General features: G+C 50.0%; 9 protein-coding genes across 9 annotated transcripts; 4 read left to right on the top strand and 5 right to left on the bottom strand.

Annotated features, from left to right (window-relative positions):
* Positions 1 to 2,301: 2,301 nt before the first annotated feature.
* NCS54_01189100 (MFS domain-containing protein) lies at positions 2,302 to 3,966 on the top strand (the record flags this gene model as incomplete). Its single annotated transcript, XM_053157148.1, has 3 exons — positions 2,302 to 2,799; positions 2,860 to 3,600; positions 3,649 to 3,966. The coding sequence occupies 3 exons, from the start codon at positions 2,302 to 2,304 to the stop codon at positions 3,964 to 3,966; spliced, it is 1,557 nt and encodes a 518-aa protein (XP_053013123.1).
* A 2,143-nt stretch (positions 3,967 to 6,109) lies between these two features.
* On the top strand, positions 6,110 to 6,957 carry NCS54_01189000 (AB hydrolase-1 domain-containing protein; the record flags this gene model as incomplete). The annotated part of the gene is made up of 2 exons (XM_053157147.1): positions 6,110 to 6,541; positions 6,595 to 6,957. 2 exons carry the CDS (start codon positions 6,110 to 6,112, stop codon positions 6,955 to 6,957), a joined length of 795 nt encoding a protein of 264 aa, XP_053013122.1.
* Positions 6,958 to 8,346: 1,389 nt separating this feature from the next.
* NCS54_01188900 (Hypothetical protein) lies at positions 8,347 to 10,775 on the bottom strand (the record flags this gene model as incomplete). The annotated part of the gene is made up of 2 exons (XM_053157146.1): positions 8,347 to 10,530; positions 10,584 to 10,775. The coding sequence occupies 2 exons, from the start codon at positions 10,773 to 10,775 to the stop codon at positions 8,347 to 8,349; spliced, it is 2,376 nt and encodes a 791-aa protein (XP_053013121.1).
* Positions 10,776 to 11,511: 736 nt separating this feature from the next.
* On the bottom strand, positions 11,512 to 12,939 carry NCS54_01188800 (Hypothetical protein; the record flags this gene model as incomplete). The annotated part of the gene is made up of 1 exon (XM_053157145.1): positions 11,512 to 12,939. One exon carries the CDS (start codon positions 12,937 to 12,939, stop codon positions 11,512 to 11,514), a length of 1,428 nt encoding a protein of 475 aa, XP_053013120.1.
* A 1,700-nt stretch (positions 12,940 to 14,639) lies between these two features.
* Positions 14,640 to 16,884, top strand: NCS54_01188700 (Hypothetical protein; the record flags this gene model as incomplete). The annotated part of the gene is made up of 6 exons (XM_053157144.1): positions 14,640 to 14,649; positions 14,723 to 15,105; positions 15,159 to 15,406; positions 15,474 to 15,622; positions 15,675 to 16,009; positions 16,054 to 16,884. The coding sequence occupies 6 exons, from the start codon at positions 14,640 to 14,642 to the stop codon at positions 16,882 to 16,884; spliced, it is 1,956 nt and encodes a 651-aa protein (XP_053013119.1).
* Positions 16,885 to 17,744: 860 nt separating this feature from the next.
* On the bottom strand, positions 17,745 to 18,172 carry NCS54_01188600 (Stress-response A/B barrel domain-containing protein; the record flags this gene model as incomplete). Its single annotated transcript, XM_053157143.1, has 3 exons — positions 17,745 to 17,775; positions 17,835 to 18,013; positions 18,068 to 18,172. 3 exons carry the CDS (start codon positions 18,170 to 18,172, stop codon positions 17,745 to 17,747), a joined length of 315 nt encoding a protein of 104 aa, XP_053013118.1.
* A 1,035-nt stretch (positions 18,173 to 19,207) lies between these two features.
* NCS54_01188500 (N-acetyltransferase domain-containing protein) lies at positions 19,208 to 19,970 on the bottom strand (the record flags this gene model as incomplete). Its single annotated transcript, XM_053157142.1, has 2 exons — positions 19,208 to 19,596; positions 19,658 to 19,970. The coding sequence occupies 2 exons, from the start codon at positions 19,968 to 19,970 to the stop codon at positions 19,208 to 19,210; spliced, it is 702 nt and encodes a 233-aa protein (XP_053013117.1).
* Positions 19,971 to 20,636: 666 nt separating this feature from the next.
* NCS54_01188400 (Hypothetical protein) lies at positions 20,637 to 21,270 on the bottom strand (the record flags this gene model as incomplete). Its single annotated transcript, XM_053157141.1, has 2 exons — positions 21,101 to 21,270; positions 20,637 to 21,054 (listed from the first exon to the last, which is right to left on the bottom strand). The coding sequence occupies exons 1-2, from the start codon at positions 21,262 to 21,264 to the stop codon at positions 20,637 to 20,639; spliced, it is 582 nt and encodes a 193-aa protein (XP_053013116.1). The 5' UTR covers positions 21,265 to 21,270.
* Positions 21,271 to 22,548: 1,278 nt separating this feature from the next.
* On the top strand, positions 22,549 to 23,622 carry NCS54_01188300 (PKS-ER domain-containing protein; the record flags this gene model as incomplete). Its single annotated transcript, XM_053157140.1, has 1 exon — positions 22,549 to 23,622. One exon carries the CDS (start codon positions 22,549 to 22,551, stop codon positions 23,620 to 23,622), a length of 1,074 nt encoding a protein of 357 aa, XP_053013115.1.
* Positions 23,623 to 23,870: the final 248 nt, after the last annotated feature.

Raw genomic sequence — 23,870 nt, 5'->3', positions numbered from 1 at the left:
GAGCCAGCCAGGCCATCATGTGTACCATGTCTTCGGTGTATTTTCGCCGAAGCTGTCGTCCTTGATCGCTGTCTCATCTCGAAGAAGGGTATGTTCCGGCGAAATAATCGAGACTGGAGGATTTCTCCGAATTACGCCGTGAGCCGAGATACCTAGCGTCGCAGGGCCCCTGAGCACAGGAATGCAGGCGGAGTTGCAAGCGATTGGCGATGCTCACATCGGAATCGACTGGCGCGCGCCGGAAGGAGGCAATGACGCGGGAATAATCAACTTGCTATTATGCGGCCCCTAGGCAATCATTCATTCTAATGACCCTATCATAGACGCCTCTTAACATGTTGAATTCAGACTTTAGAGCACAGAGTGACCACGTTGGGCCCTCGATCGGTTCTCGCGGGAATACAGCCTGAGTTCACTGATTCGAGTGAAACTGGAACGTGCATATCCGCGGGATACAAGCCTTGCTCCACAGCGCCAAGGATGCTCTCTCCATCCGTCTTTCTGTATCAAACAATGAGAATACAACTTGCAGGTCTCGGAGCAAGATGTTAGGTGGTCTATGTATCTATCTAGTCCGAAGTCCATAGAATGGAAAGGGTAATAGTTCTTGAAAGACCATTTTTAACGTCAAAAATGAGCCTCAATGCCAAAGATGACAAGCACCCGGGGGTTCAAGACATTTCCGAACTTGCATACTTATCCGTCGGAAAAGCAAGAGAACCGGAACAAACCGAAAGCAAGGACCAATCATCAGAAACGTGCATGAGCAGACGACCAGGATATCTGATCAGACCTGGTGACCGACCCGTGGGTTTCAGTCAAGTCTCACTCACGCCAAGACCATACATGACAAGGAGGTTGGGCTCCCTTAAGCCTGTAGCGAGTCAGCAATTGTCTCCATAAATAACCCACTGGGAAAAACTCAGGTCTTGGCATCCATCACATTGAGAGAGATGGAAATATCAAGGCCGTTTCGATGCCCCATTTCTTGATGCACAGTCGGCCGCTCAGCTGGTAGCATGGGGGTTCGAGACACCAAAGATGTCAAGTTCAGCCTTGACCGATCTTAAAGCCCTTCTTGTTCATGGTAACAATTTGAATAGAATAGGTAGTTGAGAGATTTCCAAGCAAGAAGTAATGCTTTGGATCTCTTTTATTTATTATTTCGTGATCTTTATGAAGTCTTTATAGCTTACTGTAGGGCAGGATATCCTGATATGCGTGCCGTCACAGAGGTGAAAGAAAACAAAGCTGGCCGTCACACACAAGTTACCTCTTTTCCATGAGGGAGCGGCCTTTCAATTGTCCACCAGGATGTTTCTTTTTCTCTTAACCAACGTATATACCTAGATTGGCAATTACTGGCTCGGCCATCATTGCTCAATGAGGAATACGAATTATTAATTGTTAATGCCAATAGAGGGCCTTTTGTCGTGCTCGCTGGAAGGATTCAACCCAACAACGGACCCAGACCGGTGATAACAACACCTCCACTTTGGTGACCTATCGCCTGTTAGACGAGCCAGAGAATATGACGAGAGAGGGAGCGCGCCTTGGCTCAGCAAGATGATCCACCTTAGCTTGATGGCTGATGCTCGTGATAGATCTATTTAAAAGCTATTCTCTGCCAAGAAGCTGGGCGGATTTGTTATCTGTGACTGCTGAAGAGTTGATCTCGTTGCGCACAACTTTCGATACCAGCATCTGGCGACAGTTGTTGTTGCGGACGCTGGAGGGACACGAACAAACAAACAAGGGTGCCATAGGAACGTAGCATCCAACATGATTCTCTTGAACTCAAAAGAATTGCTACAGTTTGTTGGTTCGGCCACCGAGATTAAAAGCCGCACACGAGGCCAGCTTATCAATCTACGATCCACAGGGCAGGGTCCCGTCAGCAACTAAGAGCGGACTATGCGTACTTAAAGATTAAGCATCATTTTTAAGCGATCTTGGCACCCATCTCAGTACAAACCGCTCCAATCGAGCCCTGCCTTACGAGCCGCTGACCATGCCTCAAGAGCCGCCTTCCCTTTCTCACGAGGTGATGATCCCCCACGCGAGCCAAGCAACGCCCACGCCTTGCAGGGTCGGATTCTTTTCGATAGCACCCAACGGGACGGAGTCGGCTCCGATTGTGATGCAGTAGTAGCTCTGGGAGAAACACAGAGTCCGAGGAGGCTCTTGTATGATGAGGCTCGGGGTAGAGATCTCCCGAGGCGTTGATAAAATCAAGACGTTGGACGAGAGTGAATCCCATTGACGAGCAGCTCACTCTTCACCATCTTTGCAAACTTCACAATGGCGACCGAAAAGTCAGAGCCTCACCAAAAGGCTCTCTACGATGAGAAGGACGCCACGGTCCAAGTCTCCGGAACCCCGAGCGATCAGGACAGTAACTCACCAGCCGAAGACGAACCAGTGGACAAGCCGATCCCCTGGACATACAAATGGATTGCCCTAGCTTGTGTCATCGCCTTCCCCATTGGCCAGAACTGGACGAACGCAAGTCTGGGTCCGTTAAAGAACACTCTCCGTGAGGAACTCAACATCACGAACGCCCAGTTTGGAGTCATTGCCAGTGCCGACTCGTTTGTCAACTCCATCTTTCCCATCATGGGAGGAATGATTCTGGATTGGTGGGGCCCTAATCCCGTCACGATATGCTGCACCGTCATCATCTTTATCGGGTCTGTGATTGCTGCCTCTGCTATTCACGTTACTGCTTGGAGGATGCTGGTTGCCGGTCACATCGTCATGGGCTTTGGCATTGCTGTTCTTGACCAGGCTCAACAGAAGGTACCTCACCCAGCAATAGCTTCCGCTTGTGCTCAGGTACTAATGTTACTCACGGCTTAGTTTATCTACCATTGGTTTGGTGCCGGTGGTCTCGCCTTCGCCTTCGGCCTCGAAAACGCCCTCTCCAGCACGGTCGGCCTCGTCGCAGGCATGGTTGCTGTCCCGATCCGAGACAAGACTGGCTGGTATGGGTGGACATTTTGGGTTCCTGCCTTCTTCTGCTGCGCCAGTATGGTCATCAACATCTTCTATGTCATCTTTGAGAGGACATGGATCCCCAAGTCGTATCGCCTCACTTCGGCAAGGGCCAAGGCGGTTGCGAAAAATCATGGACTTAATGTCAAGAAGACATGGTCTTGGGGCTCGCTGTTTCATCTTCCTTGGCAGTACCTCATGCTTCCCGGAACGCAGATTCTGCAGAGTGGTGGAGCCAACGGATTTGGTGTTTCTGCTGCTGATATGATTCGCATGAAGGGATACAAGGAAGAGACAGCAGGTTTCATGACCACAGGGCAAAAGGTTATTCGGATTGTTGGTGCTCCCATCATAGGATGGCTCATCGACAGATATGGGCACCGATTTCACTTGGTCGCCCTGGCTCCTCTTGTTTACATCCTTGCCAACTCGCTGATCGGACTCACCAACGCCCACCCGCTCGTGGCTTTGATGTTTCAGTCGATTGCAGGCCTCATCAATGGAATGCCTCTCAATGTCAGCATCCCTCTGCTCGTGGCCGATCAAGACAAACTTGGCACTGCTTTTGGAGTTTGGCGTGCTTTTAATAACTCAGGCGCCACTATTGTGAGTACCCATAGCCTCGTCGCCAGTCGATTCACTAACTTGTTCTAGATGGAAGTTGTCTACGGTGTTGTACAAGACGGCACTGACAAGATGGGCTACGGACGCGTGTTGATCGTGTCGTCCTGCATCAAGGCGGTGGGTTTCTTTATCGGCCTGTCCTACATCCTCGTCGACTACAAGAAGCTTGGTCGGGGAATCACCATGACCAGAAAGGAGCGAGAGAGGCGTGAAGGAGATATCACAGACCGTGACAGTGATCCACTCACCAAGAGAAGAGTGTATAAGCCATGGACCATCTACACTCTGTCGGCCTTGGTTGCTATGATTGCGACGGGTTGGACGCTGTTCATCAAGTATCTCAGCTAGTTTGGCCATAGTGCTAGTTGATCTTGTTGGGTAACCTGTAGTTACCACAGCCAAGACGGACCCGATCGATAATAAACACTGTCGTTATTCTAGGCGAATTGAAGCTGTCGCATAAGGCCACTGGCCATGAACGAATGGGAATTTGTGAAATAGTGATTAAGTTTCAGAAGTACGTCAGTGATTAGGGCGTTTGTTAGGTGTGGTTGGATGGAAGACTCGACTATTCTCAACAGTAAATTAGAGACACCATTCCAGGGGGTGTAGCAAGCAAGACAGTCGTTAACGCAAGTTAAGTATCAACCCTAGTGCTGGATGAGATCGAGAGCTAGCTCTGTCATGGAACGTGACTCACGAACATGTTCTTCAGCACCTGCGATCAGTACATAATGCACAAGTATATATACCTGGCCATATCCTCTCGATAGCTCACCACTTTTACAGCTTGACACACACCAATTCAACAAAGAACATAATCCAAACCACCACCGCACCTACACATCTCTTTCAAACACTCGTTTAAAACAATCCAATGCCGAAACAAGCCACAACCGTGGTCCGAGACGACCACAAGAAATGGCGTTGCATGCAAATGTTCAGAACTGAGGTCCAATGCTATCATTACAACAATATGGACAAGAAGCAGTGTGCTAATTGCAAGAGTAAACGCGACGCTGGTGACGAAGCTATTAATTCATCTTTGGACAAAATTGGAACACTTAGCAGGGTTGACAAGGATGGAACAGAATGGTGGCTATATGACTAATAGTCTTAAGGAGACAGTTTCATGATTTAGTCGTTTGAAGCAGATTTTCAGAGCATCGAATATATTCGTTTAATAACAGCAGAACCTGCTTGGCTTGTAGCGTGAGGAGAGGACATGGCAAGGATGAATCCATCTCCGTGCTAGGTTTAGCGTTGCACTCATCACTTGAAGCGAGACATGAAACTTGATTTACCTATACTCTGGCCATCAGAGTATCCCACCTCATATCCGGCTGGCTCTCATCCTGATACTGTCGACCCTCGCCATCCCACTCTGTCCAACTAGTTTCGTTGTTGACACCCTCAAACTCTGTCCATCGACCCAGCCTCGCCTCACAAGTCACATTCCGTTTCTTGAGGCGGCTCATGAGACGTCTGCCAGGGGTTGACTTTGAAGGTTGCAGAGCAAAATCTTGGCTGACGGCGAAGCCATGGAGGTAAACGCGTCTCAGCGACGGAAAAGCACCGTCTTGAAACAATATTTCCTCAAGCATTTCCACAAGAGCTCTGTTCCCAGTTCCCATACCGTTGTTCAACATGAAGCAAACTTCGCCATCGATGTCTCTCTCAAGTTCTTCGGCCCCGGGTCTTTGTTCCAACACCAGTGTCTCCAGAGTCTTGCTCGAAGCTAACAGTAAGTGTCTCCAGTCGGCGAGGGTTGCTGCCTCCGCACGAGATGACCATCTATAAACCTGGGCTGCAGTGGAAGGGTCGTTTTCACAGGGCTGACAAAGGTAAAGATGTGTTAGATTGGGCAGGGCGATCTCGAGTTGGGTAAAGACACATCCAAGTGGTCGCGGAATCACCCACTCCCCATCCAAACTCCCATAGTCTGCGAAATTTCCATTCTCCCATACTTGTTCCTCGGGTAAAGACAAATGAACTGGATGTGCTGCTTGGATATTCGAGACGGGCCGGTCAAGCAGGCCCAGCTCCAAGCGCTCCAAAACATGGGTACATGAGAGTATCCACTTGACAGCTGCGGGTGGAATCTATACAAAGAGCTTGATGAAGCGGAGGCGTTCAAGAGATGGGCCTCGCAGCAAGAGGGCACAGTAATAGTAAAGTGCTGATGTCAGAAGTGGCTATGGCTGCGCCATCATCCTGTCAAGTAAGCTCGGTTGCATTGGCGCTTGGTATGGCCTATTTGGGGCACTTAATTCACAGGGATTTTCAATGGTTAGTATCACATGGCGTTTCTGGAAGAGTAGAGGAGTTGTGTCTTCATATAGGAAACGTGATCCAACGGGACAAGGGTGGAAGGATAGCAGATTTGAAGCTCCACAGTATTAAAGGCGCCATGCTTCCTCACAATTAGATCTTTCAAATATCCAAAGTAGTGATTGACTGTTGTTTTTGGCTACCGGGTCGTTAATCCGCCATGCCTCGACCCTCAATGCTCATCGTCCCCGGGGCTTCCGGCCTCGCCGAGTTTTATGACCCATTCGTCGAAGCCGTGGTAGCAAGAGGCTACGATATCGAAGCCTTGCATATCCCCAGTGTCGGCCTCGTGACTGGTGCTAGGGAGGGGCCGCTACCGACCATGTACGACGACGCAGAATTCATTGCGAAGCACGTCCACGAGCTTGCCGATAGCGGAAACGACGTGATTCTCATTACTCACTCCTACGGCGGCACGCCAGCTACGGAGAGTGTAAAGGGATTAGCCAAGAAAGAGAGACAGGGGCAGGGCCTTAAGGGTGGAATCATTGGGATCGCCTACATGACATCTCTGGTGCCCAACGTTGGAGGGTCAGCTGGAACGGTCAAGGCAGCCTTTCCATCCGAGGAAAAGGTTCCCATGGCAATAGATGTTTGTTTCACAAGCCCAGTAGTATTCAAGGTCAGCTCACTAACAGTCCAAAGGAAAACGGCTGGTTTTACTATCCAGATATCCCAAAGGTCGCTGAGCTATCGTTCTCGAACATGCCCAAGGACAAAGGCGAATTCTGGGCTGCAAAGCTAGCAAAACATTCATCCACGAGCTTTGCGAATCCGTTGACATATGCTGGTTTCAAGGATGTCCCGGTGTCCTATCTCGTTTGTGAGAACGACAGGGCAATCTCGCCCCGGGTTCAGAGAGCTGGCATTGAGATGATTGAGAAGGAGAGCGATAACAGGGTTGATGTTACAAGCATCCTTGGAGATCATGTTGCGCCTTTGAGCTCCAAGATTGAGGTTGTCGACTGGATTGTTGGCGTGGCTGAACGCATGAGTAGCCTGTCTTGAAGCTATGTCCCTTTGGCAGTCAATGCGGGTGTCTGGTCTTTGAGGACTCGCACGCTTTTAATGTTCTTAATAATGGGTACAATGAAATGGATCTTCTGTCCATCTGGATTGGACGGCTTTGTTTGAGCAGTGAAGCACCCCTTCGTTGGAAATGGAACCCGACAAAGGCACAACACATCGAGACAGCTCTTTGTTCCTTGCGCACAAAGACCTCAATGCCGGGACACTCCTCTTCATTGTTGATCACGCTTTGAGACTGAAACGTTCAGTCTCTTATGGATAGGCTTTGAACAGCCAAAGAAAGGCATAATCAATTCAGATCATTGTCACATAAAAACAACATCAAGTATAAGGCACTATAATACTTCCCCGACAACTCTGAATCCCTTCCCATCAGATCCCTCAACTTCAACATCGACATTTTGCTACAACAACCATGTCCCCGAATAACAAAGTAGCCCAGATTCATGAGTTTGAAATTCCGCGACTGTTTAGCAGACGGCCGAAAACAAGCAGACGGCAGTTCCGATACTGCGACGAGACTCATGGCGCCATCTTGAACGCTCTGCTGGACAGAGCCGACGAGCCCAAAGATCTCGGTGGGGTTTTAAATCAGAATTTCAACAGATTCCAAGCCCTAATGGGGAAATGCAATCTGGGTCCCAGAGGCCGCGGGTATAGGAAGACTACTCTGCCTACCATTCGGCGTTGCGTCGACTGGGTTCGAGCTCAAGCGCTCTTACATGGCGCCTTGATCTCAACGCCAAACGGACTGGTTCGAGTACCTGGACACTTATTCAAAACTGATGCCGAGGCGACTGAGTGGCTTGAAGCCAAAATTACGGCAAGAACTCGACCTCGCGTGTCAAAGAGATCACGAAGCTTGCCGTGTCAGCACCAGCCTACTTCACCAACCCCGTCACTCCCAGCCCTAGAGACTCTGTCGTTATCTGACAATGAACCTGCTGTAAGTTGATTCACCTAGCCTAACTACTTTGAAGACCTCTGCTAACCATATTGTTCAAAGGAACTTGTTACTCCGAACAACGCACCGAGACGAGTGAGTTTCTCTCAGCCATCGCTTAGGCGTTCAAGGTCATCTTCACGAACACGTCGCTTTGTACGTCGTCGAACCGACGAGCTGAGAGACGAGGGGAGAGTTCTCAGGTTCTAGGAAATACTGAGGCGGTTAGTTCTAGGAGATTAGCGCAGTCTCATCCCTTAGTTACATAGGTACAAAGTATGAGAAAGAGAACTAGCCATATGGTAGTGGGTGGGCTGTGGTCGAAGACGCGTGTTCATTGATATCATAGGTACTCCGCCTTCCTAATCGTTAGGTACATAGAAATGGTAAAGGAATGTTATACCAAGGGCCGAAACCTCTCTTCGTTACCTCCACTCAACATGGCCCCCATGCATCTTGTCCATGTGATCGTAGACCAGCGCTCCCGAGGCAAACGTCATCATACACACCCAGCACATATGGGCTTTGCACCCCACACAAGTGATATGGTTGCATCCTGAAATCTTCTCGAGCGGTGTCTTGCACTCGGGGCAGTCTTTGATCCCAACCTCTTGCTTCAGCTTCTCAAAAGCAGCGTAGCCGCCTGACTTGATGTCTTTGTACTCCGCGCATGTCATCTCGACATGAGGTTCATGACATGAGGAGCAAGTTCGCTGCAGACAGTTGGAACAGGTGTGAGTCCCGGCTGATTTCGTTGTACGGTAGATATACCCACAGTCAGGAGTAGGGCAGGAGCGAAGTTTGTTTGGAGTACCTTGGACAGTTGATTTGAATGATCTCTCCAGGAGATCTTCAAAGGCAACTGATGACAGATTTGCATGCAAATCCTCAAGGCTGATGGCCTTATTGCATCTCCCCTCGTCTCCATGACAGAGAAAGAGAGAGCCAGCACCGGAGGTTGAAAGTGCTGCACAGCTGTTTTCGAAGCAATCTTGGCAATACACATGGCCACACTTGACCTGAACAGAAGAGTCTGCTTCAGTCCAGCAAACAGAACACTCCTCGGAATCGTTGTATCCGGAGTCTCTCCGCGTTTTCTTCTGTCCAGCAAGGCTGCCGCCATTCGCAAGTGCCAGCGCAAAATCGTAATCTTCCAAGGACCCTGAGATGGCGATCTTTGATGAAACAATGTCTAGGGATGCCCGTTTAGCACCAAGCTTCTCCAGGATTGCTTGAAAGCCCCCCTTCAAAGCCCAGAGGCGCTTCTCAGGATCCAATCGAATGGTATGGTCCGAAGAGGCTTCCTTGTGCAACAGACTGGTGAGGTGTCCTTGCGCCTTGCTACATGCCTTTTCAGTCCCAAAGAGCCGTACAACATCCCTGGTCTTGTCTCGAACGACAACCACCCCAAGGTCTTGCTGTTGCTCCTTGATCAAACGCCAGAGGTATCCGTTGCCCTTGAGGGAGGGATCCCAGAGGTTTGATTGACCATCTTTGGCAACGACACCACTGAGGATGTCTTCTAGGGTTGACTTCGCACTCGCTACTTCCGTATCGGACTCTCCCTCGAGCTTAAAGGTCGTTGAAGTGGGATATGCTCGGAAATACACGTACTTTTCTTTCCAGGCACTCGCATGGCTGCTCACCCGAGGCAAGATGGCGGCATAAATGTCGCCCCGGACCTTGAACTTGACCGAGTAGACCATCTGGACAGTCAACTTTCCCGGTTTATGGAATGGTAGCGCCGTCCCATTGAGCTGAGAAGAAGCATCTCTGGCACCCTCCTCATTGAGGAAGCGTGCCGTAGCTTTGACACGCTTGGCTGATGTTTCCATCGTCACCTCCCAATACTCAATGGGGCCTATTCTTGTCAGAAGAGACCGAACCATGGCTGAAGCTTGCTCATCATCGATCGAGTAACCTGGGACGTGCAGTACTATCTCGCGTGGCTTGTCGGCGTGTAGTGAAATGGCCTGAGATATCTCTGTCTTGCTGGCAGATCCAGGGACATCAGTCAGTCTCATGATCCAAGGGACGGGACTATGCGAGCGGAACATGGCGGCTGGACTTTTGTATGGCGCTTGCGCCTTGACCTTGCAGCCTAGTATCGTGTAGGCCCCAGTCGTAAACTTGCAGTGTACTCGTTCAGCAATGTCTTGTTGGCCAAACTTTAACATGACATCCCGGACGGGCTTGTGCCAAGAGACATGGACTTTCTTGCAGTCCAGGCGCCCGATAGTTTGTCTGGATGGCATACGAGCTGCCACCGGAGTTGCTTGGACTCTAGAGGCTCCCCAAGTGAACCCCCCTCCAGGCATGAGAGCGCAGAGCTTCTCGGAAAAAGTTGGATCCTCTGCTCGGATGTTGGCACCAAGTACTCCATCCTGACTCATAACCCATATATTCTTCTCGGGGACGTCAAAGCCGAGTTTGTCGAGCAGGCGTTTGATCGTTTGGGAAGAAGTGCCTTTGGGTAGGCCACTGAGGTGAACGGCCGAGAAGTCGCTGGGGAGAGAGATGCTGGAAACGCGACCGCCGTCTTCGAATCGAACAAACGCGCCGGCAATGGTGCGGCAGAAATCATCTACTTCATCACAATCTTGATCTGCCTGCGCGGCGCTTAGCCAAATGTTCTGAGTGGCAGTCTAATCTTAAGACTTACATCTCGTGACGCTGAAGGAATTGAGGGGGTTTGAATGGTTGGTTTCTTGTCGTGGCTAAACGGACAGGCAGATCCCTTCAAGCATCTACCGCTCAGAAAGAATTTGCAAGGCACCACGGAGCGGCTGTCGGTAGTAGACTTGGAACCCGGGTAAGGCCGGAGGGGGATATTCTCGACTCTCGAGGCACTCATGGTTACCCTACGCTGCGTGGCAGGAATCCGATGAAATGTGAGGCCTCTAAAATGAAGCACCTGGATCGGGACTAAATATGTAATTCTTCAAGCATTTCCAGCAGAAAAAGTGGAAAAAGTGCATTGTTATTGCTGCCCAAGGGCAGCAGTGGACGGCCTCCCGCATATGCCCCTCTTCCCCCTCAACTACCAACGCGCCGACTCGACCTCCCTGATTAGCCAATGGACTTGAGTTCGTTATGTCAGCTGATCTATTCGAGGTATTGCCTGGAGCCAAAGCATTCATCTGCGTATCCTAGAATAGCCCTACGTCCGTCGTTGACACCAGAGACGTCTTCGGCGAAGGCAAAGATAGGTCATGTTGGATACCAAGGATCTAAAATCCGATACAACTAGTTTACAAACTCGCTAACCTGGTTTCTCGATTTCCACTTTTCGAGAGTTAGACTCTTTAAGTGCGTATATAAACACAGCCAGGATCATTTGGAGGCAATACCCGGCCGGGTTCAAAACCGCCCTATCCACCAACTTCGTCCAGCTCGTTTCCAGTGACGTTGGGGTATGGGATGGGAAATATGAGCCATTTATCATGTACAACAGAATACCTATGCTTTTTTCCTCTCTTTAAATCCTAGGTTGGGCTCTAGAAACATGAGCTCTGGTATTTTGCATAGTAGGTTCATTAACAGCTTAGCATTCCTCTAGAAGTAGGGTCGAGTAGTTGCTTCATAAATCCTTAACGCCAGAACCGAGGTAATCTTCGAAACCAATACCTTTCTGATGTAGCAGGTAGCACAGTTTCGACTGTGTCCTGGAATTCCTTGACCTCTTCGTCACCACAAGACTTACCAAGTAGTTCGTCGTGCCATTTCTGTGACCGATGCCTAGCTCGGACATGCTTGGGATCAGAGAACCATTCCACGTCGTTTTCTGTAGATCCCCACTTTTCTCCCATATCCATACGATCTGGGAAGTGTGGTGCTGTGCCTGACGAAGGGTAGAATCGGTTGTTGTCAAAGAACGCCCATGCCCTTTGTCGGTATATATCCGAGTGCAGAGAAAGGTCGGCTGTAACACTGGAACAAAGCATCTGGTACATTCCCGAGCCCTCTTCGTGGGGTACATCCATTGCCTCCCCGCTTTCAAAATCACCATACATATGATGGAGCGAAGGGTTGGATGGCTGAAAACTCATCCTCCTATCATGAAAAAAGTTTTTGAACCAGCACCGGAGGCGATCCCGCCCATCTTGACCCGCTGTGGCAGACCTTACCAGGACTGTAGCAACGTCAAAGCCTGCACCTTCAACCGGGATTGGATGCAAAGCCTCAACAGATTTCAAACCCATATCCGAGGCGTAGGCGCACGCGTTGACGTAGAGGGTATCCGGGTATAGTAATCCAGTGCTGTAAGAATAGGGAGAGCTCACTGGTATGTCTGGCAGCCATGAATCACTGCACTGCGCAAACATAGCCGCGTAGAGGGACTTGACGTATTGGTGGACGCAACGAATGGTCTCTCTTTCCAAGGGCCCAAGTCTCTGGCCTTTGTACTTATATGATGGCATTAAATCTCCTCCAGTCACAAACCCGGTTATTGGATGGCGGATCGCACACATCATCTCATATCGTAGAAATGCTGTTAGGAGCCGCTTCCTTTCCGCATCGGTAAGCTGGGTAGCGTTGAATCTGGGGCTGACAGCTTTGTCTTTGAACCTCAAGTGAGTTCCTTTTGGCGATAGGTCGGGAAGGCAGACATACTCTCGTGGCGGAAAGATAGCTGTGGCCTTGGTAAGATAGTCCTCAATGAATAGCAATAGTCGAGCTTGTAGTCTGTGGACTTCGTCAATGAGGCTGCCATCACGCGTCTTGAGAGGATTCGGGAGCCGGTTTTCTGACCAGCGGGCATAATGACGGCGAAGTGTTTTCGAGTATTGACCGCGGTTATCAGGTGAAGGAAGTAGAATGATCCCCATGGCGTCCTGTATCATGTCATCGTCGAAGTCCAGGGCAACCAACATACGTGCAATGTATGCTTTAGACATGAGGTACTGGTGAAGCATAGCGGGCGATGCCTGGGCGAACCGCAATACGGAGCGCCTGCTGCGAAGAGAAATCAGGATCTGCACACGGAGCTCCGAAGGTAGCTTGTTGAAAGGATCCATCTTGATAGGCTTTGGCCAAACTCGGGTCTGGAACTGAATGTCTGAGTTGAGTTGAAAAGATGGTCAGGATGTTGTTAAACAGTGAATGTGGGCTGTCGGGGGAAAGTTCTTGGAGAGTCTGGGTGATTTGAACCAAGAGGTTTGAGGTGGAGGGCTATTTATACCAAATTCTTGTAGGAAAATAGGCACCCAACGTTTTCTGAGTCACATGCGGGGGGGAATTTTGAGGAACGGCGAACGGCACCTGTAACCTTCGCACATACCCCAGATGACCAATAAATAGAAATTAAGAGCATATCAGAGATAGGTCCATTAAAGTTAATTTCGTCCTATTATTACCTTCTGCCCGAGGATGGGAAAACCAATTTGACCTGGGCAATAGTGATAACACTAATGCATTAGTTAGTAACTACTCAATGATTAGACACTCTTTGCCCCTAGCGGATTTGAAAGGTATATAACCCATTGTAGAAAGCTTAACCGGTTCATCTCCATACGTTTTGGCAGTGTTTTCTTGGCATACAGTTTTTTTTTTTTAAGAAAAAAAGTAAATTGTTATTCTACCATCCCGAGAGAGTGCCTCCCCGCCGCCATGGGGTTTTGGGAGTCTTGAGGTCTGGCTATTGACGGCCTTCTTCAACACCTGGACTTGATGGCAATACCAAGTCAAATACGTTGACGATAACTTCTACGCGTTGTGAATGGTCAACTCCTTGCGATTATATATTAAGCAATGCCGCCAAGACGAGCTCTAATCTCTACCATCCACCGCAGACTACCTGGCATATCGTCCTCAGTAAAACGCGTCGTGAAGCAAGCTTTCGGAGGAACGAACATAGGCACCTATGCGACAGTGCCAATTTGCTGCGCGGGGTTAGGGTTAGGATTACCCATATCCTGCCATATGCTCGAAGAATAAGACATCGAGTCGCATAAATCATTTGTTACGGAACGCCTAGATTCCTGATTGGTCAAGCACAGCCCTATTGTGTGGCGCTCAGTGGCTCATAAAACCAGCTCTTCAACCACTTTCCTTTATAGAAATCAAGGGTCTTTATTATCCTCTTTCAGATGCTCAATACGGTGAAAAATGGCTGTTCGTCACATCATTTAAAGTGTTGTGACGCCCCTGGTGATGTTGTTTTCGTTCGGTGGGGTTTCAAGCTCGGGCTCGACATCTGGAGGCAGGCGGCGGTTCGAGCGCTGGTGCGGTGAGCAGCTTCTTTGACTCTTGCTGAGACATTGCCATGATTGATTATTGGTTGGAACGGCACTTTTATGACAAAGAAAAAGAAGGCAGGATATGCATGAATAAGAAAGGTGGCCCTCTTTGAGACTTGCTGGTCCAGACACCATCGAAGACATGTTCGGCGAGGCGAAGTTCACCAGCCATAGTTCCGGATACACTCACCAGACAAGGAGCTCATGAAGAAAAGAAATGCCACCTAAAAGTCGTGGGGAAAAGAAACGGAGGTCTGCGACAGCAGCGGAGAGAACATCTACCCAGCCTGTGGAGACATGCAAGCTGGTCGTGTCAAGCAGCCCGCAAGCAAGGATACGACAGGCATATTGAGACACTTGACTGCTCAAGTCAAGCACGGCCTCGGCACTTCAATGCGAGGGCAATTAAAATACTGGGCCTCCGCTGCATTCTGTTCGTTCTCCTTCCTGGCCCAAGAATTTCTCCAAACTTTCTAACCATGGCTACCAGTGAGACCCAGATCCCTCCTTGAGTTCGATCTCTCTTGTCGATTCATGCAGGGCTAATTCACGGTGCACACAGCTATCAACTCCATCTCCCTACAAGATGAGCATTCCCCGCCTGCGAGCCTGCGCCAGATGATGGACCAGCAGCCCGTCCCTGTCCTCGACCAAGAGACAGTGGGCTTGATCTCCCTTCCGGGCGAGAGTGCTGCTGAGCAGGCCCTGGCCACGCTCGACGCGTTCAAAGCTGCTGTGGCGGCTGAAGATGCTGTTGCCCTCCAGAGCCTCTTCTTTCCCGAGCAGGCCTACTGGAAGGACATACTGGCTCTGACCTGTCATTTGCGTACCTTTTTCAGCCCCGAGGTCATCGTCGCCAACTTTCTCCACACAACGAAGCTCCGGGGTGTCTCTACCGAGTGGAAGCTCGAGGGAGCGACTTTTATCCCTGCCACCCCAGCTTTGGTAAGGGGACCCGAGACGAAGTGTGCATTGACACAGCTGAGTAGGGTTTGCAGCAATTCATTGATGCTTCGCTTTCTTTCACGACCACCTCGCCAGCTACGAAGTGCAGCGGAAGATTCCTGCTCCTACCAGTCAAAAATGACAAGAACTCACTAGACTGGAAGATTTGGATCTTTAACACCAAGCTTGAGGGCCTGGATTTATATCCAGAGGATGAGTCGCTGCTCCGGTCTCCTGGCAAGAAGACTGATGGCCCCGAGGATATCAACACGGATGTGTTCATAATCGGCGGCGGGAACGCGTAAGTGGTGGTCAAGTAAGAGAACCAAAACTGAATCATTTGGCTGACCAACTCTCTTTCACTGCAGTGCTGTGGCTCTCGCCGGTCGCCTCAAGACCCTTGGTGTTGACAGCGTCATGGCTGAGCGGAACCCTCGGGTGGGCGATAACTGGGCTCTTCGCTATGAATGCATGAAGTTTCACATTCCAACGTCGTTCGCCGAGCTGCCTTTTATAAGTAGGTCAGACACAGCATTGTGTATCATGAAGGAGACTGACCCGAAGCACAGCCTATGACAAGGAACTCCAAGCTCCTCACTTGCTTACCAAGGATGAACTGGCTGAGCAGGTCCGACGGTTTGTGTCGGCTTTTACTCTCAACGTCATCACTTCGGCCCAGATTAAGTCAACAGTATACAATCAGTCAACCCAGCAATGGACCGTCAAGTTCCAGACTCCGGCTGGCCTGCGCACGGCTGTCTCCAAGCACCTGGTACAAGCAACGGGAATTGCATCTCAGAAGCCCTATATACCGTCCGTGGCAGACGGGCATCTGTACAAGGGCATCAATATTCACTCAACTGCTTACAGGAATGCCAAAGCTCTGAGCGAGCAGGGTGTCAAGGTGAGGTGTATACTCCCGTCGAAGCAGTATCTAACCACCTCTAGTCCGTTATCATCATCGGTTCCGCCAACACAGCCTTCGACGTGCTCCAAGACTGCCACGACGCCGGTCTCGAAGCAAAGATGAACGTCCGATCCCCAACATACATTGTCCCCTTGGACTACGTCTGTCACTCTAGTAGTCTCGGGACTTACAACTTTGGAGTCGAAGCAGCTGATAGGATGTTCCTGACGCTACCCTCCACCGTCGACGGTCAGCTCGCACGCAACCTCTTTGCTATGTGGGCATCTAAGGAACCAGACCGCTACGCCGCCCTCGCTGCTGCTGGCTTTCCTGTCCTAGATAGCGCCGACCCCAGTCAGGCCCTTTACTCCAACCTGGTTGAGAAGGCCGGTGGGCACTATGTCGACATCGGTACTACTGACCTGGTTGTGGAGGGCAAGGTCGGTGTCAAGGCAGAGGTAGAACCAGTCGCGTTCACTGAGACGGGTCTGCGCTTCTCGGACGATAGCACCATCGACGCCGATGTCATCGTGTGGTGCACCGGATTCGCCGATTTAAATGCGCGTAATATCACGGCCGAGATCCTTGGCGGTGACGTTGACGTGGCTGAGAAGGATCTTTTGGGTCTTCGTGACATCGCGGAGCGCCTCGAGTCGACCTGGGGCGTCGACGCCGAGGGTGAGATTCGCGGCATGTGGAAGCGTCATCCGCGTTTGGAGAATTACTGGATTACGGAAGGTTATACGCAGCAGCATAGATGGCACTCCAAGACGCTGGCGCTGCAGATTAAGGCCGCCCTAGAGGGCATCCTGCCTCCGGCTTATGGAGATACTCTCCCTGTGGGGACGGCACGAGCAGGCTTGGGCTCATAGAGAGACCTTCTGTATATCAGGATAAGTTAGATTTAGCTACGCATCTAACTTTAGGAGCCCCCCTCAGACAGCATAAACGTATACTCTCATCTTAATAATTTGGTCTCCATTCATCTATTAGTCTACCCACAAGGGTAAGACTTTCTCCCGATATTAATCATCCCTTAATTGATATCTAGCTTGTATTAAAGCTCGTTAGACGCCTCTCAATTAGAGCTCGCCATAGTTAGCAGCATCATCTTGATTTGATCCCTGAGCCTCCACAATCTCCTCCGCCAGAGTCGTCCAAAAGCTGCACCTTTCCTTCCCGTTTTGATCATCTGAAGCCAGCACGAATGCCTCCTGGCCGCTAGGAATCTGTACCGTGAGCACGTTTGCGAGTTCATCGCCAGAACCATCCGCAATCGGCCACTTGGGGGGTTGTTAACCGGCAATCAGTGGTAGACTTAGACTGTTGGGATCACCAGAAGCTGCAAAAGACGCGAAATAGGTCTGATATGCCGCAGCGAGATTGGTGTTGGTAAGTGGCCGACTCCCCAAATGCAGAGACTTGATCCTTGTCTCCATTGACCTGGCCGATATATGTCTGCACCCATTGGAAAAGCAAGGCCTGGTCGTATAAACTGAGTTCACGCGGTTTCCAATCAATAATTTTTTAGTAATTTCTATTATTCAACGTGGCAGTCCTCAGTGGGCTTTAATTCTCACGTTTTGACGTATGGGCTTCCGAATCTAGAGTGTGGTTAAAGTGCGATTACTATACCTGACCCATTAGCAACTGGGGTTTTTAAACTAAATACGAAATATGCCTTATGGGAACCATAAAGTGAGTAGTTCGCAACAAATCCTATTCAGTGAATTTAGGCGAGGACACTTCGGGGCTTGAATGAGCTAGGATATTGCATGTCTATATCGATAGTAACTCATTGTCAAAATAAACCATCACCAACCCTTCATGCACGCTCTTGGCAAACGTCTTGAGCTCAGCGTGGCATGGGCACTCATTGTCGTAGTACGCCATGTCGTCCGAGTTGTCAAAGCGGGAGACAGCCGCCACGGTGAATCCTTGGGCACGCTGGTCGGGTTTAGGTCTGCCCACAGTTACCAGTCGAACATAAGGCTTTCCATTCTGAATATTTGTTTAGCTATATTCATGGGAAGAGTAATCACTTGCAAGACGGACCTTGATGACCTTTGGGGGCATACTATTGTATATGTCCAGCACCTTTTGCTGATCCTCCTCAAGAGGAATCTTGAACAAAGTAACACGAAAAATTGGCTGGCTCATGTTGAAGCTTGATATGAACTGGAGGGATGATTGAGTTGTCAAAATAATCTAGGACGATGATCAAGTAGACAATGCCATATTTATCTGTGTATGAGCTTTCGGGTTAAGAAGCGCTGCGGAAAGCAATCGCGGCGTCGGAATTGATCCGCGACGGACCTTTTCGGCCGAGGCGATCCGAACATGGCGGCACCTTTCCGAAAAACCAATCAGGCTGCGGAGACGCAACGAGATGGAAAGACTAGCTATAATAAGTTATTCCTTTGAACAAAATGAAACTCGGATACTTGTTTCTTCTAGTCTGCACGCTTTCTCTTTCGTCCAGAACTTCCGGCTACTCGTTAGGGTTAGGTCCCGGATTCGTCAATTCATTGACGTCGGCATCTACCTCTGTTTCATGCGTATGCCGCAGCTTGGCAACTACTTGCTGTGTCCTCTTCGCCCTTGGACTGCTCGTCGTGTCCGTGGATTTCCCCAGTGGATCAACCCATCCCGCCGCCCTCGCAACTGGACTACTAGCTGTTTCTGCGCGAGCCGCTCGCTGTGTCCATCATCACATCCAACGTTCCCGTGTCGTGTTGTCCTGGAGATTCTGCTGAGGCTAGAGTGGCTTCACGATGACTTGACACGAGACCGGAACCTGATGAATAATCGCGATTTCCGCCCACATCACTTCCTCTTGTTCCAAGAACACGTTGTCAAGCAGTGAAAAACTCTCTCCCCGCCCATCATTTGCCACCTCGCTAATAGCTTAACAGGCTGGACAAACATCTAAAGGGTGTATATAAGCGGATGTCTCTGGTGAGCCGCAGGCAGCCGTGAGATGTAGTGCTCAAGTTGATAAGGGAAGATTCGATCTGGGGTTGATTTTTGTGCCAATGTCTTAAACTGTAATCATAGTCTGATCTTTAATTTGACTTATTTACTACCCTTAGCATCTAGAATACAAATCCTAGGCCCCCAGGACTCTCCACATAGCCTATCTCATCCTAGATATCACCACTCGTACGTATCTCAGTTTATTCTGGGCCTCCTGGACTATACCACCTTCTTAGACTCACGCGTCTCTCGAATCATGACAGGCTCCTCCTTCTTTCCTCCATCAAACGGCATCTTCCCAACCTCTACAAATCCCATTCTCTCATATAAACCCTTGCCTGCATCGCTAGCCTCAAGCACCGCGGCAACACCCTCCTCCTCGCTGCGGTCAAGACCCCATTGGACCAGCTTCCGGCCAATGCCTCTCCGTTGGTGATTTGGAGACACGCTGATAAAGGCAAGACGCCATCGCTCATCGGGGTAGAGCCGCTCAGCGTTACGGGTCTCGGTCGCGATTTCTTTGGCATGGCTAGTTGAGACTGCTTCGGATGACCGGCCAAAAGCGAAGTGGTAAATCCACTGAAACAATAGCCCAAGCCTGATGAGTCCTGTACCACGGTCTCCGGTCAGTTGTGATTTATTCAAGTAGGAAGGTGAAGCAGAACTTACTCTTGTTGAGAGTATCGCCTTGCCAGCTCCTAGCCGTGTCGCTTGAACCGTGACGATGCCAAACAGCAAACCCAACAGCATCGGCGATATCACCACTCGAGCCGTCGCTAGCAACCATAACAACAGCGCCAGGCGATGAATACTCGCTGCGAAGTAGAAGCTGCCAAACTTGTCGATACTGATCAGGTCGCTCTCGACGACCGGGAACGACACATGAAAAGATGGGATCGTCGATCCATATCTCACATGCGAGATCGATGAGTTGATCGAGTTCCTGGATGGAATTGACTCGGATGAGTTTGAGAGAGCTCATTGTGAAGAATTATGAAACAGAGAGTCGAGTTTCAAGGTTTACTTGGTCTGACATCTTCACTTATCCAGAGATGCGTTTTGTTATATATCTGTTTTGATCATAGGTGCCTATACTCAGTTTCAGGGAACACGCATTCAGCCTCCCGAATGCGAGCGAATGCGAATAATAATGGAGAGATCACGGCGACCAGTTCGTCCGTCTCACGCCTTTTGATTGGTAGAGGGCCTACATCCTCGTTATGTGTGGAGTCATTCTCCGGGCTCCGCGGATTCTTGGCAGACAAGGAGCCACAACCTTATTTGGCCAAAAGTCGGCATCCTCGGATTCCGCCTTACTCGTCCTCAGCTGTTCGGTGACGTACTTGTAGGAAGAGAGCCGCTTAAACTGGGATGTGACTGAGACATGTCGCCATCCTCATGGAGTGTTGCTGACTGCCAAGACAATACGCCACCACCTAAAAGCACGTGTAACCAAAAGAGGAAACATTCCAACATTCAGCTATTTGCATTACTTCATGCACGAACGCTCAGACGCAGACTCGGCGCCACTATCAAGACCAAGATTAATATATGCCTCTACCAGTCTGCTAAGCCGCTGCTTCTCTGGATCGTCGGCAATGCTGGCAATATTCACCGGATAGGCAGACTAGAGCTATCTAGCAACAAGCTACTTCCTCTCCTCTTCATCTTCGGTATGCGCAAAGTCCTTCAGCAGGTGAGCGGCGTTTGGATCCATGCTATCGCGTAACACCATGAAGATGGCCTCGGCGATGTAATAGAAGCGGCTCTGATCACAAAGTCCTTTGGCACACAGCACTGCAGTTGACAAAGCAGCGTCGTGATCTTGAGGGTTAGCCATGCCGAGCATCTTGAGCGCGTTGAAACCGACAAAGAGGAGGTACGTGACCATGATGGTGTCCAAGTGCTCAAAGCTGTGCCGTGTGTAATACAGACGTACGACGGACTCCATGCACGCCCTTGATGAAATCACAATCTCCTCGGGGGAGGGTGACAGTATGTTTCTTCCATAGTCAGAGCCTACTGAGGGCTCAAACAGATTCATCATGAGATTATAAACGTGCATGCTGGAAAGGATCAGCTTCGAAACACGTCTTTATTTTGGGGACGTACTGGAGCTTCAAATGCCTTGGAAGGGCAATTTGGCCAGGTGACAGAGAAGCCGGCAGAGACTGCATCCATTCCAGAAGCTTGGCGCGATATCCCATGACCTCATGAAGGCTCAGAGGGCCTCTACCCTTTCCAGAGCCAAAATTACGTCTCCCAACCTCGTTCATGATTGTGCGGAATCCGATTATGGCGCGGAAAACGGAGGTGTGCTAAATAGGCCACGGTGACCCAGCATGAGGGTACATGACGAATATTTCTCCCAGGTCAAGCGGGAGCTCAATGACAGGAGGCTCTGAGAGCAATGGCTCCAGTTAAAAGTGAAACTGCTGCATCCTGCAAGTTCAAGAGTAAGACAGCCCATGAGGTGCATCAGCTTGGATACCTACGCCTGCCAGGCAAAGAGACTCCAGACCGTCATTGCATATACTGTGCGTTGCCTCAAGCTGCGAGAAGCAAACGGCTGTATGAATAGCCCCATATTAACACCCATAGCGATGCACTGGGCCAGGTAGGATGCCCCAATCTTGTCTATGCCATCTATGTTGCAGCTGATGCATATGATGGCCCCGCTTGTAGTGTTGTGATGCGCTTCCTAGAATACCTCTAGAGCTCCCAGAGGCGCTTGGCCTCGGCTAGAAACTGGTAGCAGAGAGTGTGCGGTTTCCAAAAGGAAGAGCGATCTGGCAATTCCTGCTGACCATGCTGCGTGAGAACATAAGTACTTTGCTTATCAGGTCATTTTTCTGAAGTAGGTAGGGTAGGTTTATTGCGGAATTCTAAGGCTATTAAAAGCTTTTCAGTGTACATTTAACATGAAGTGCGAACGAAATAGGCCATCCTACTCGCAGTCGTATTACATGACTTGTCTACTTGTATACGTCAAATTTCTCTCTTAGGGCCCTATTGTTAGCCTGTTTCCTGTGGTCCTAGTCAAGCTGGCATGGATCATGAAGCCGTTCGATAGTGTGTCTTCCAGAATAGATGTGCTATTGCGTCATAACCACCAAAAGAGCGTCAATACCATGTACCACGACAGCACATAAGATCGCCATCAATTGCATCTCAACTGTACACCAAGTAAGTGAGTGCCTTGATTGCTTATCCATCCCAAATCATGTCACTCTGATAACAACGTGATAGACCACTCCCCATCATATCAGTCGGTGAAAATTCACCTAGGTCACGTCCCGACCTGGATGGAATGACGGAGAACCAAATCCGTCATCCCGTGCCTGGATCATCGGGTCACACCAAACCGATCAAGGTTAGATAGTCCGGCTTGCATCATCCCACAAGCGGGTCTCTGTGGATTTGTCAACGAATGCGGCGACGGGCCGATGTCGATATCTAGCCATGCCGAGGCAAGTGGCTCGTATAAGAGAAGTGTTGGCCCCGAGTTGAACTCGAGTGGATAATTCAACTTTTAAAAATTATAGTCCTACACTGTCACCATGTCTCTACCGACCACCTTCAAGGCTGCCACTGTGGCTGGCAAGGGAGAAAACCACATCACATCAGAACGATCCCTGTCGCCGCTCAAGTCGGGCGAGGTCGCCATCAAGATCACAGCGACCGCGATTAACCCCGTCGATTGGAAGATCCGCGACTATGGCTTCTTTGTCCAAGAATGGCCCACCGTTCTAGGTTCTGATGCCGCTGGCGAGGTTGTCGCTCTTGGTCCAGACACATCCCGTGTGTCGGTCGGCGATCGCGTGTTTTTCCAGGGAATTCTTGGCAACATTGAATCGACGACTTTTCAGCAGTATTGCAAGATGCCTGAGACTTTGCTAGCCAAGACCCCAAGCAACATTTCGGATGAGCAGGCGGCTGGTATTCAGTTGACCACGATTGCTGCTGTTACCGCTTTTTACGATAAAACTGGCCGAGGACTACCAGCGCCATGGGATGAGGGTGGTGATTCTGTCGGCAAGGGCAAGGCGGTTGTTATTCTCGGCGGCAGCTCTTCAGTTGGACAATATGCCGTTCAACTCGCCCGTCTATCAGGCTTTGAGCGTATCGTTACAAACGCCAGTCCCGCACACCACGAATACCTTACCAAACTCGGCGCCCACGCAGTTCTGGACCGTACAAACACCTCTCTGGAAGACTACGTCAGCACTATCGGAGACTATCCTCTAGAATTCGTCTTCGACACAATCGGCGCCCGAGTGACGCAGAAGCTAGGAGTCAAGATTCTCCAGTCCCTGAAGGTCGAGGGTAGCAGAGTCGCCACCGTCAGCCAGGCAGACAGCGAGGCAAAGGAACTAGGCGAGACCAAGGAGCCCAAGGTTGTCGTGCAGGGTGTCATGGGCTTTGGAAGTGCCCCTCATCTGAGATATCTGAGTGAGCCTCTTTCTGAGCACCTTGGTGGTGAAGAGGGATGGATTGCAAAGGGTCTGTTTACTCCGAACCGTGTGACGGTTGTTCCTGGTGGTTTGGATAATATTGAGGAGGCTCTTGCAAAGAACAAGCGGGGTGTTTCTGGCGAAAAGGTCGTTATTCGACCATGGGACAAGTCTGAATAGATTAAAAGTAATAGATATAGAACCCCAATATTACTTGTTGAAGAAGAGCCCGAGAGCTGCCTATTGATATCGAATTCGTCTTGGCTTCTCCATTCAGGCTATAATTCTCAAGCTAACGGCTAGCTTTCTTATTGCCAGACACATAATCCGCATGCGCATCCCAGTTGTTGTCTTGGAGAAGGCGAATAGTTCAAGATCGAGTCCCCGGCTGTTCAAGTATCACATACAATTGAACTTTTTTGCTAGAT

Source organism: Fusarium falciforme, chromosome 9, assembly GCF_026873545.1.
Source record: "Fusarium falciforme chromosome 9, complete sequence".
Lineage (NCBI taxonomy): Eukaryota > Fungi > Ascomycota > Sordariomycetes > Hypocreales > Nectriaceae > Fusarium > Fusarium falciforme.
Note: the sequence above shows the minus strand (reverse complement) of the source record. Positions and strands in the feature narration are given on the sequence as shown.